The sequence below is a fragment of the Stegastes partitus genome, unplaced genomic scaffold (genome assembly GCF_000690725.1).
Source record: "Stegastes partitus isolate 25-593 unplaced genomic scaffold, Stegastes_partitus-1.0.2 Scaffold981, whole genome shotgun sequence".
Taxonomy (NCBI): Eukaryota; Metazoa; Chordata; class Actinopteri; family Pomacentridae; genus Stegastes; species Stegastes partitus.
The window spans coordinates 267425-279864 of NW_007578712.1; the positions used below are offsets into that span (position 1 = coordinate 267425).

Below are 12440 nucleotides of genomic sequence, written 5' to 3' on the forward strand. Positions count from 1 at the left end.
AGAAGCTGCAGAGCAATCGAAGGAGAAACCACATGTTGTGACCTTTTGGATAATGTCATTGTCCATGTCTGCTCCCTTAGCCACAGCTTTCAGGTCGGCTAGGCTGGTTCAAACAAAGGGAGGGCATATGATTGTGTGTTTTTTTGGTTGGTTGGTTTTTTAATCCACTGTACTACTGCTGATATCACTTTTGAATGTTCTATAAGTATGCATTGTGGCACGCAGCTCTTTCTGATGATATAAGGACAAAAATGTTTTCCCAAGTGTCACCACCAACAAAGCACCTGCTGCTATGTAAAGTAGTCTGCTGCTTGAACACAACACTTTCATTAAAAATTCACAACCGTTTCTTTATTGTCGTCATTTAGAGATTAAATTAGATGCTTTTAATGGACCTACACATTCAATAACAAGTAAATATAACTGCATAATTTATGATGTTGACTTTCACAATGTCAAGCATGCATTTTAGATAGAAATATTCATAATGTTTGTGATGTTTCTAACATTCTGTTCAGTTTGTGTATTTTTTTCGTTTTGAATCAAAGCTTTTTGTAACTCTGTGTCTGAATGAATCTCTGACTGCATGTGTGTGCTGCCGGTTTGGACTGTGCGAATGTGTCGTCCCGCCTGGTCATTGTTGCCCATCTCGCTTCAGTTCTTAGACTCTTAGTGCTCAGCCAAATCCCCCCTCAGATCTCCACACCTAAGTCGCCATGACCCTTTAACACCAACACCATCTTAAATCTCCAGCAGGCTTCTTCGCTCTAACCTTCCCGCCCACTCGCTAACGTGTTTTGATGACGTTTTGCAGCTACTGTGAATTTTGCTTCCACATGACCGTGACATGGTTGTTGGCCTATATTCTGCCATCTGTTTATTACATCTGGATTTACAGTTTGATTTTACTGTTGCATTTGCTGTCTCTGGCTGCCTTTGATGACTCCCTTTCCCCTCCCTCCTCTTCCTCAACTTCTATTAACATAGCTACCATTGAGGCAGCTAAAGCAAAAGGTACGCATTGGCTGTGTGGCTCAAACCTCTTGTTTGTGTTTTGTGTGTTATTCACCCTTTAAACACAGCCCTACTCCTATAATGTGTACTTTTGTTGTTTATTTGTTAGTTTCCTGACTTTTTACATTAGTGATTAGCCAATTACTGCTAATGTATGACTGGTTTCTCTTGCATAATCAGTGTCTGTTGATCACACTGGTTCCATCGTTATAAAATTAGTCTATATGGCGCTTGTATTCTACAGGGTAGACAAGCAATAAAAGAGACATGGATAAGATGAAGATATGAACATATGGAAGGAAAAAAAAACTTTTATTAAAATAAACAGTGGTAGTTCAATCTGTCTTGTAACTGATTTGGAAAAAGAAAGCACATGTTACAGAATGTTTCGTAGTTAGTGATATAGATTGGGTATAAGACCTGCCCCTTGTTTCTGTTGACAACAAATCAACAACGGACAAGAGTGTGGTCACATAGGCTTTACTTGCCAAGTGTGGCTCCCCATGCAGAGAAAAGCCTGCTAAGACCTGGCTAAGATAAGACCAGGGACATCCCTGCCTGGGATATTTACAGAAGCTAATCCTGTTACAGCAGTTGGCCGTTGCTCCACTGTCTGCTCCTTTTGCTTGATAGTGACGGTAGCTGCTTCAACAGGCCTCAACCATGAGAAACACTCATTTAATCAAATCCATGACATGAAAAAGATTTAGTTCTGGTGGATTAGGTGCAGACCACGTCAACAGATAGGGAGTATAACTTCAGAGGCTGTGTGTCCACTCAGTCTCATTTAGGGGAGGTGTTCCCAACCTTTCAGTCTGATGGATCCACAACAGACAAACTCAGACACCCCTCAATAGATCCCACCAGTCGTGTTTCAAATGTGCTCATTTCAACTTATTTTGAAGTGGATGTTGCGTAACTATTACTTTTTAACTAGTTATTTTAATTATTTAATCAGTACTTTCAGGTCACTAACATTTAGGTGTTAGTTTTAGCTAATTATTTCATTTTTATACCATTTAATTGTTTTAGCCAATTATTCATCCAATGATTAAATTCTTTTTTTAAATTATTTCAACGACCAAATGATCACTTTTAGCTCATTATCTAATTAATAACAACTACTTATTTCTACCATTCAATTACGTAACTATTACTTCTAACTAACTAGTTAGCTAGTTGTTTCAACTACTTAACTAATACTCTTAGCTCATTATTTCAGCATTGAGCCATTGCGTTTAGCTAATTACATAGCCAATTGGTTTAACTACTTCTCTATTGCTTTTAGCAGATTGTTTGAACATATAAGTATTGCCTTTTGCTAATTATTTTGGTAATTAACAGCTACTTGACTGTTACTTTTAGCTAATTATTAAATCCTACGTAGCCATTACTTTTAGTTAATTTTTTAAACCACTTAATTCTTTTTTTCAGGTCCTCAATTTACGATTTAAGCACAAGTTTTACTTAGTATTATTAACAGCCTATTAACCATTACATCTGTCTTATTACTACTTTTAGCTAATTATTCCAGCTATTAAACTGTTACTTTTAATTCATTTGGGAGCTAAATATTTTGGCTACAAAACCATTACTCATAAACCTATAATTAATTATTTAGCTAAGTATTTTAATTTAATTCCTACTTTTAAGTAATTATTTCACCTTTACAGCATTAAAATAGCACCATTATGTTGGAAATTGTTCATTTTTCTCCCAAACACAAAATATATGGATATATTTTTTAATCAAATCCTAATTATTATTTTTTTTAAAACCCTTTTTTTTTATCCTACCCTATCCTCTGACTACTACGATAATACTTAGGTACAATAATCCCTAAGGTACGAGTAGTCAGTTCAAATGAGAACTAATCCTTCGCTATCACAGATATCTGGTTGTGCAAGAGTATCCTCAAAGGCCTTGTTTCAGTATAATCTACCTAGAAAACATTCACGTCTGACTTTTCATTCTCTGTTTATCTTGATAACTTAAATGACTGATAAGTATGTCTGAACAGTCCTTTTACAAGTTTGCTTTTCATTTGCACACGTTTTCTGTCTGGTTTCCTTGGCTGTTTCGGGACATCACCGTAAGTGTACAAAGTGTGAGGTGTTTTATTGTTCTAGCTTGTCCCACTGGTGTTTGAACACTAGGAGTCATTGTTTATCTGTGCATGTTTTGTATTCACGGATCATGTGTACTGTATTAGGCACATACTGTGTTTTGTGCTTATCAGATGAAATTCCACAAGGAATCCAGTTTGATTGATGCTGATTAAAAAGCTAAACAATACGGCTGACAGCAGATGCTTGCTGTAAAATTGGGATGTCACTCAAAGCTTCTGGTAATTTCCTTTTTTGGTGTCTCTTCAGCCATTCAAGGCTTCTCTCCTACGAGGAAGATTCGCAACTTTGAGGAGGCACGAGGCCTGGACAGGATAAACGAGAGGATGCCACCACGCAAAGATGGCCAGCAGCCAGACGGAACCACAATTAACACCAACACCCCCAACAAGAATGGCACTGATGGATAGGCACAGAAACACCATCCTCCCGTCTTCACACAACCCACAACACCTGACTCATAATCCCCAACTGCTCTCTTTCACTCAGTATCTTTCTGTCTTTGTTTCTCTGTCTGCCTCCTCTGTTGAAACTGCCTGTCCATCTTCTGCTCGCCTACAGCGCGGCAGAGAGCGGAAGCAGACGCATCAGTGGATGAAAACAAAAGGAGGCCATAGTGCTGGGAAAACACTTCCCAGCTGCTAAAAAAAAAAAGGACAAACATACGATGTGACTATCTGGGGAAAACAATCTAATCTTATTTATTAAAGATGAAATATATTAGTTATATTGTGACATAGCAACAAATCATTGATTGAAGACATTTTCCAGTTAAATGTATACTGTACACTGAACCTATACATGTCAAAATTATAAAGAGAATTTTATAAATTTGAGTTGATACAGATAGAGAGATGTTATCCAAGAGTTTTAGTCACTTTAAGTTTGTTTGGTTTTTTTAAAAAAAAATTGTTCTCCATGTGTTTGATAAGGGAAAAGAACAAATACTGTAGCCTCAACATCTGGATCAAGGTTCCCGTCGAGACATTTTACGCACTTGAGGTTCACATACAGTGCAGTATATTCTTACATGTACGTCAGTTGAAAGGTTGATAATGAGGGAATTAAAATTACAAAATACCATTTTATACTTGAAGCAGAAATTTTAAGAAGACTTTCACTGATTGGCTGCAACAGTAAAACCCATAACCGATGAAGTGAATCACACTGATCGTCTTGTTGACAAAGACTGGGGGTACATCAGGCAGCAAGAGAAACAGTTGATGTTTTGGAAGCAGCAAAAGCAGCGGATGGAAACGGCCTGGTTTGACGAATAACGGTTTTTATATCTGGAGAAGCAGCAGGATGCACTATGGGAAGAAAACAAACCAGTGGAGGCAGTGTGATATTTGGACTATGTTCTGCTGGTAAAACTTGGTTCTTGGCACTCGTGTTGATGTTACTTTGACACCTACCTAGACATTGTTGAATACCCCCTTTCATGGTAGCAGTTTTCCCTGAGGACTACTTTAAGCAGGACAACACATCCTGCAACACTGCAGACATTATTCAGGAATAGTTTCCGTAGCAGAACAATGGGTTTGAAGTGTTGGCTTAGCCTCCCAATTCCCCAAATCTCAATCTGATCCAGCATCTTTTGGATGTGTTGGATCACCCCACCCGTCAGCGTCTTGGGGCCTGATACCTCAGGACACCTTCAGGGCTCTGTGAAGTCCAGGCCTCGATGGGTCAGAGCTGTTGTGGTGGTGCAAGAGAGAGCTACACAACATGAGGCAGGTGGTTTTAATGTTGTGGCTGATTGGTGTATAGTCCTATTTTATTTCAAATGAATCCCCAAATATGCGGAATAGATATTTCAGTATTTTGTGCACTTCCACAGAAACCTTTCCTGTTTTAGTATATTTTGAATGACACGGTTGAAGGAAAGGATTAATGCTTTGTTTGCAGTGATGGTTGGTGTTGCTGGCTGTCCTGTGCTGGTTTTGATTTGTGTTCACTTGATGGCAGCTCGGATGTTCTCGCTCCTCTACACCACAAAAAAAAGAAGAAAAAGGGATTGTAGACACATACAGTACGTCTTATTCCATCACTACCACCAGGCCCATAGATACTCCCACATCAGAAACACTTGTTCTGAAGGACTGGTTAAAACAGCGTCCGTAGGGTTGAACACTGCACAAAAAGAGAACCCAACTGACTCCAAATGGACAGCTGTTCTCTTCAGTTATCAGATAAAAGAGGACACATTTGCAGATTTTTTTTTTTCCCCACCGAGCAGTATATCTGCTGCCATACTGTCCTCAAACAGACTGATCATTATTACGTAGAACATTTCAGTGTATTTAACAGGATTTTGGCCGTTTGATTTGATGTTTGATTGTGAAACACTTAAAAAAAAAAAAGAAAGGAAAAAAGACATGGTGTACTTTGGGGGCTTTCCTTTGTTTCTGAAACTGTATTGGTGTCTCCATCTACTGTTGATTATACAGTATACAAGTCTGTTGAATTCTCATAACCACGCATATCTAATAAGGGAAACATTTGATTACTGACAGCACTTTGATGATGCTGCACCCGGACACAATGGACTGAGTCATCCCCCTCAGCAGGGATGATGCTATAAGAGGTACCAGCACCATCCTCACAGCTGTCTTTTAGCACTCCTGACAGAACTCTAATCATCTCAAGCATGGCTGATTCACATATACAGTGTATTATTTTTACAACTCGTGGTCACACCAGCATGGGGGACCATTGACACCTGCTGGTGTGTTTCTGCTGTTCTCTCTCTGAAACGTTCAGCGGTCGAGCTCTCTTCTGGTCCGAACACCTCTGCACAGCCACTCCCAACCCTTTAAGACCTGTTTTTTTGTAGGACATACTCCTAAAAACTGACTTTACTGGTGCTTCGACACACCTGACTGTATTCTGTTGTCTTGTTGTCACTCAAGAAAGGAAGGGAAATAAGCTTTAAGATTTGCTATTCTCTTGTAAATGTACCCCCCTTTTTTTTTACGAGAAAAAAAAAAGAATTTTGAGGCATTTGGCCTCATGTGCCATGCCACCTTGGCCACATATGTCAAGACCCGTGTGTGTGTGTGTGTGTGTGTGTGTGTGTGTGTGTGTGTGGATGGTGAACAGAGTCAAACCAGGAGACTTCACGTGATTAAAGGTTAAACTGCAGCAATCTTGATATCCTTAAAAATTCCAAAATATTGTTGTTTGCCGTTATGTTCAGTAGACTTCTGGGAAAGCTTCCTAAAGATTAAGTATTTCGGTTTACATTCATTACTGTGGTGTTGAAATTTGTTTTAAAGGTAAGACTTCATTGGTTGAGCCATGAAGTATACTGACCTGTCAGGTCCTATACATATCTCGCAGAATGTCAAAAAAAAACAAAACAATGTTGTTCATCAAAAATCTTATAATAGCCGTAAAAAGGGGTGGAATAAGCTGTACCGTATTTGTCATGCGAGGCCATGAAATCTTTTACGTAGATGTATCACTTGGGGAAAAAAATAAAATTCAAATGCAGTGTTGTATTTGGCTCGTCTTGATTATGTCAGTTTACCTTAAACTGCCTCCAAAAAGTCCAAAAGAGTCCAAACATAAGTCTGTTTAAGCAAGGTCTGATTTCATATTGAATCAAATGAACCCAAAATTGGATCATTAAAAAAAAACAATTAACCAAATGTGGAGAACGTTCCTACCTGACCCCTCAGAATCAGCTGTTTGCTGTCTACAATAACTTCAGTATATGTATTGAAGCTGGTCAAAACTTTGCCTTCATACTATGAATATTTTTTTTTGTATTATTGTTTCTAAGTTTTCCTTGAAGTACATAGGTCAAATTGTTGTGCTTTTTAATTCATGTTACTTTTCCCAGCATATTTAAGCCCTCATCACTTCACATGTAAAGGACCGAGACACATAAAATGTTCAGGTACAAAAACACATTTGAGTTCTGTTAGAAACTGGCGGCCCCCCAGGGTAAGCGATTAAGCGGTGTATAGATAATGGATGGATGGATAGAAACTGGCAATCATATCAGTTTTACATCCACTTCAGGAGTCACAATCTAAAACCAGAATCTTTTTTTTTATATACCCCACTTAGAGCATTAATTTTATTTTCAATGGTAAAACTACACCAGTTTAGTGTCTATGACATTGAGTCATAGATACGAGCACTACCACTACATTGGTGTAAATAGTTTTCACCAAACTCCTCTCCCACATGGTGATTTGGCTCTTGAAAGTTTACACAAAATTCACTTTTTCATGTTTTCTCCAGCAAATTGTCAGACAACACATCCAGAGAACCAGTTCCTATTTCCATGACTCTATATTATAGACATTAGACGTGTGCAGTTTTATGGTTGTAACTAAAATATATCGCAATATACTGATGCTGAAAGTTGGTTATAGAAAAAAATATGTGCTGAACAAACTTTCTGGGTTCAGATAGTGACACAGTTCATTTATAATTCATTTGACTGCAGTTTCTAACTGATATTTCATGTCTCTGTCTCATGTATTTATAAAGTCATGAGGGCTCAAAAATGCCAGAAAATTAGCACAAAATTTCAACCAAACCTCATGTACTTCAAAGGTGTGTAACTTGAAAAATATTTCTAGTAAGAAGGTAACATTTTGCATGGTTTCATCAAATATGCTGAATTTACTGTAGAAAAAGGGTATCAGGTGGGAGGTGCGGATTCATTTCCTGGGACGACCCAGCTGGTCTGCTGCCCCCAACAGGACAAAACAAAGAAACACACATACAACATTTAAAAAAACAAACTCACACAGCTTCAAGGTGTAATCATTTTTTGTTGTGTATTTGTATAAAATACAAATGTATCGTGTCTCATTAATTCACATCAAGCGTTTCTAATTAAAGACAGTTCTGTGACATTCATAGAGCCTCGCCTCCTGCACCAGGAGAGTCCAAAGACACCTCGCCCTGTGTTGCATCAGAGTGAGGTGATGAAGCAGAGGAGTGATACTTCAGTCAAAGGCCTCATAAGTCAACCACATGGGGTTAGGCCTCCTTTAACACAGCACAAGACAAAAGCAGTGTTCTGTTTTCCAAATTTGTGTTGAATTATTACAGTAACCTGAAAGTCTTGCTGTTTGTAGTATCCTCACTTTTTAAATTTTTTATGTATTTATTCTGGCCCAGTGCTGTTGTTTTTAGATTATATACATGTTCACACAGTGAACTCACTTGAAAAAAGCAGCAGTATGATGATAGGTCTGAATCGCAGCAAAGTATATTTACATGAAACAAATCAGAAACAACATTAGTCCAGACCAATTCAGTCCAACCTACAGTGTCCGAAGTTTTGGTTAAATCTCAAGCTTTGATGATGACAAAACTTTGGATTCTAGCACTTGTCAGACATATTATATATAATGTAAGTGGAGGTGGAGATACCTCTGATAAAGCACTAGTTAGGAGCTTGTAGCTCAACAATCAGCAGAGGCAGAATCTGCTGCACATAGTTCACCCATACAGAGCTGTGATTTAATGAGCAAAATCCTACAGCATGTGACTGTATGATAAATATATATATATATAAATATGACTAAAAATTGGTCAGTGGTTTCGCTGTATTTTCAAGAAGGCTTGGCTTGAGATTTAACAAAAATGTAGACATGTAGCGTGTTACAAAACCTGTGAGTAGCGGGGTAACTGCAGTCTTTGGGTTAGCATTTCTAGTACATTGCACTTCAATGCACCTCAGTGACAGAATTTTTTTACCATCACAGCAGAGTTAATCAGAGCAGCTCAAGATATTTCTGAGGATAAAAAAAGACTGAAAACTGTTTGACAGTTAAATCCAGTTATGTCCACATATTCTGTACCATCACTGTGACAAAACACAAGATCTGGCTCACAGGCCACTCGAACCTTACAGTATAAAAAAGTGATTTATAAAAATAAAAGTGAATCCCTGCGTTGAAGTCCTCAGTGCACATCATTCCAGTAACAATTAGAGTCCAGGATGTCCATCCTGCAGACTGTACCTCGCTGGTACAAACACTCGTGGTGCTTCAGCACTGCAGTAAAAAGCTGCAAAGCGGTGACAGGACAGCATTCATAAAAACTGTCTGTCTGTCTGGATTACCAGCAGCCTCTTAGAGAGAAAAAAAGGACGAAGGTGAGTCTCCCCCTGATTTGCTAATAGTTGGCACTGCGTCAGACGTCAGACTTTCGGTGGAGGCACCGGCCTCAGAGCCTGGAGGGCAAAAAACAGGGATTCATTCTCAAAGCTCAAAGCTGCATACATCTATACTTTAATGTGAACCCTGGATCATATGACTGTGTAGCTCACTTGGAATACAGAGAACTATTAGCTCTTTTCTCATCGTCTTTGTTTTCAGGCATTTTACTGTTGTGATTCAGCACAAGCTGGTGAACAATGACCAATTAACCATTAAAGAGAGAAGAGACCTCAAAAGAAAGTGAGTACTGGTCCTGGGTTGTCAAAAATATGTTTTACATAAACAGTAATGTTGCTCAGTCTCTGCTGCATGTGTAAATTCACAGCTGTTCGCTCACATTTTTGCTAAGATAAAGATATGTTAGTGCTAGTGTTGTTTATGACTTCTTGTGCTGCCTTCAAAAACCAAAAAAAAAGAAGCTCATGTTTGATCCTGTTTAGGTGCAGTCACACATGCAGATAATCTTATTTAGAACAATCTAGTAAAAACGTACATTTTTACTGTTTAAAAACTGAAGGTTCTTATTGTTTGGTTCCATGAGATTATCTGCATGTGTCTTCTTATCAACCAATAAAGTGAAAGATTTCCCCTAAAAGACAGAATGAATCATGTATGTTTACTGTGGAGCATCTTTTGGTAAGCATCAGTGCAGTTTGCCTGCTGCACTTGCATCTGATACAAAATGTTTTCTCTTCTACCAGAAATGTCGTTTTACTGGATGCACAGGGAGATCGGAATTTTGTGCGACCCACTCTGTGTCGGTTTGAATCACATAGTTCTCTCCAGATCAGACTCATCACAGTAAATAAGACTGAGGGAGTAAACACATCGCAGCTGTGACGGTCAGAGGCCTACGATTTGTGTGCGACACATCAACTGAGGGATTCGTTACCTGACGTGCAGCTATGTAGTTCTGACTCGGGGGTTTGGGTCTGTTCCCTGCAGGAGGCGGTGGAGGTGGAGCTCCTTTGGGTTTTGGCCTCCCAGCCTAAAATTTCAGGTATTGTTAGAAAAATATGTTGGATGGTTATTTAACATGTTCTAGGTCATGACAGTGTACTCCAGCACAATACCTGTCGGACCGGCCTGGGCTGACTCGGCACTTTGTTCAGGTGGCGAGCGGAGCTGCTCACGACAGGCGGCTTCCTCTGTGCCTGTGTTCTGTAAGGAAAAGCGACGTTTAATGTGCAGATACCAACCCTCGCAATAGCCACGACTAAACCTGCAGCAGGGTGACGATTACTTACGTCGGCAGGATGGGGCTTTGTCGTTTCTTCCAGATGACCCCCACCGCAGCGGCGACGACACCCAGGAGCACCAGTATCACCGTCACTATGATGGCAGCAGTCACTCCTGCAGGAAGGAATCATAAAATCGGTTTGGTTGGGATGAGGCAGCACAACAAAGACACAGTAAACTGAATGCTTGTGTTAATGGACACCTGTACATGGATCGTACCTGTAGAGAAAGAGCTGAAGGAGCCGTCCTCTGAATCACAGCGAGGAGGCATCCAGCCAGGCTCACACTGACACTCACTTCTGTGATTACAAACCTGGAGAACACAGAGATCACAACCTTATCACCTTATTCTTTGTAGCAGCAAACATCATCTTCTTATTACAGTTTAGCTACTACATAACACTAATAGCACTTTTCTTTTTCTTTACAAACAAATTTACCAGACTTGCAATGTGGAGCGTCATTCTTCTGTGATGGTGATACATGACTAAACCCATTACTCAAGTACTGTACAAGTGATTCTAAGTGATAAGTGATGAATATTTATTTTTTAGGGCTATTTCTCTTCTGTCTTTTAATGTAGTCTTTACCATACGCACTCTAATGACTGGATTATGTAGTAGGAGTAAATTTCCTGTTGTTTTATTTCCTGCTGCTTATGTTTCAGTTGATTCATGTGTTGTTTTTAGGTGCTCTATTTAATGTGTATTATTTTACTAACGCTCCCTTTTAACTTTGTTATCCAAGTTTCTTATTTGTGTGCCAACATGTTTTAATTTCTTATTAGGATATGTAGTAAATGGGGCCTCCAGACCTTAATGTATTCCAAGTTTAAATAAAGGTTGAATGAATGAATAAAAACACGTGAAATATAATGATCTGCTAAATTTTGCTGAAACAATTTGCTGATTAACTGATTGGTAAATTGGCAAAAAATTCATTGTTAACTATTTCATTTATGTAAAATTCATAGGCTTTTCCTCTTAATTTCTTTAATATTTTCAGAAGATAATCACCAAGACTGACTCATAATGACAAAGCATCATGAGCTGCAGTCTGCAGCCAACCTGTTTAGTGTTAGGATTAGTGTCTGCATGTACTCACAGCGTGGCCGGAGCATTTAGCGGAGCAGTTAATGTTCCGGTAAGCCGTCTCAAGTGTCACGCACTGATTCTGGCTGCACACCTTGAACGAGACAAATCAGTGACACAGACGTGAATTACTTTGACACACTAGAGATTTAATGCAGCAACAAGTTATTTCTCAGCTGACTGTGGATTGAAAATAGACACATTACCAGATTGAATTACAAAGCTAATAAATCCTTGCACGGACTGTTACCTTTCCGTCTCCACACATCGTCCCAGTGTCCACCTGACCGTAGTCCTTCGTGTAGTCTTCAAAGAAAGCTGCCTTGCAGTCTCCCACCCTGACCATGCGGCCGTAGTTTGGGTTTTCGTTGCCATTGTGGCAAAACAGCTTTCCGCAGGTCACATCTCTGCAAAGGATGCATAGAGTTTGTTTGTGTTTACTTTCACCTCTGAACAACTTGTTCCACAAACAAAGAACTGCAGGAGAATATAATACTACCAACAATGCTAACAAGGCTTCACTGTAGAGGAACGTACAGTTTCACTGTAACCTTTGTTCTCTGAGTAAAGAAGCTATCTCTCCAATCTCTTATGTACTTCATATGTATGGGGAATTGCCCCCCTGCTTGTCACAGTATGTGGATATTTCTTTAAGACACACTTGTCCGGTCACGCCTCACAGGAACCAAAGAAGCACATGTGCTGGCATGAATTCACAGATAGTTTGATGGAAAGTGTGTCCAGTCTCTTCCCTCAGAGAAATAAGGCCACAATGTCAC

General features: G+C 39.3%; 2 protein-coding genes across 2 annotated transcripts in view; one reads left to right on the plus strand and one right to left on the minus strand.

The window, feature by feature from the left end:
• ppp3cca (protein phosphatase 3, catalytic subunit, gamma isozyme, a) overlaps positions 1-6643 on the plus strand; it is a 31345-nt gene extending 24702 nt beyond the window's left edge. The window contains exon 13 of the mRNA XM_008294634.1: positions 3390-6643. Within this exon, the coding sequence (XP_008292856.1) occupies positions 3390-3550 (161 nt within the window). The 3' untranslated portion in view covers positions 3551-6643. The remainder of the gene's footprint in view (positions 1-3389) is intronic.
• A 1123-nt stretch (positions 6644-7766) lies between these two features.
• On the minus strand, positions 7767-12103 carry LOC103366804 (disintegrin and metalloproteinase domain-containing protein 28-like). Its single transcript, XM_008294635.1, has 7 exons — positions 11912-12103; positions 11675-11755; positions 10790-10883; positions 10579-10684; positions 10405-10492; positions 10224-10319; positions 7767-9345 (listed from the first exon to the last, which is right to left on the minus strand). The coding sequence occupies exons 1-7, from the start codon at positions 12005-12007 to the stop codon at positions 9313-9315; spliced, it is 594 nt and encodes a 197-aa protein (XP_008292857.1). The 5' UTR covers positions 12008-12103; the 3' UTR covers positions 7767-9312.
• Between the last annotated feature and the right edge of the window lie 337 nt (positions 12104-12440).

What these genes read in the sequence shown, in the direction of transcription:
- LOC103366804 (XM_008294635.1), bottom strand. Translation starts at nt 12,007, where the DNA reads ATGGTCAGGGTGGGAGACTGCAAGGCAGCTTTCTTTGAAGACTACACG. An exon ending in CAAAGCCCCATCCTGCCGAC is followed by an intron (nt 10,493 to 10,578) that starts GTAAGTAATCGT and finishes TTTTCCTTACAG; the next exon opens with AACACAGGCACAGAGGAAGC. An exon ending in ACTACATAGCTGCACGTCAG is followed by an intron (nt 9,346 to 10,223) that starts GTAACGAATCCC and finishes TTTGCCCTCCAG; the next exon opens with GCTCTGAGGCCGGTGCCTCC.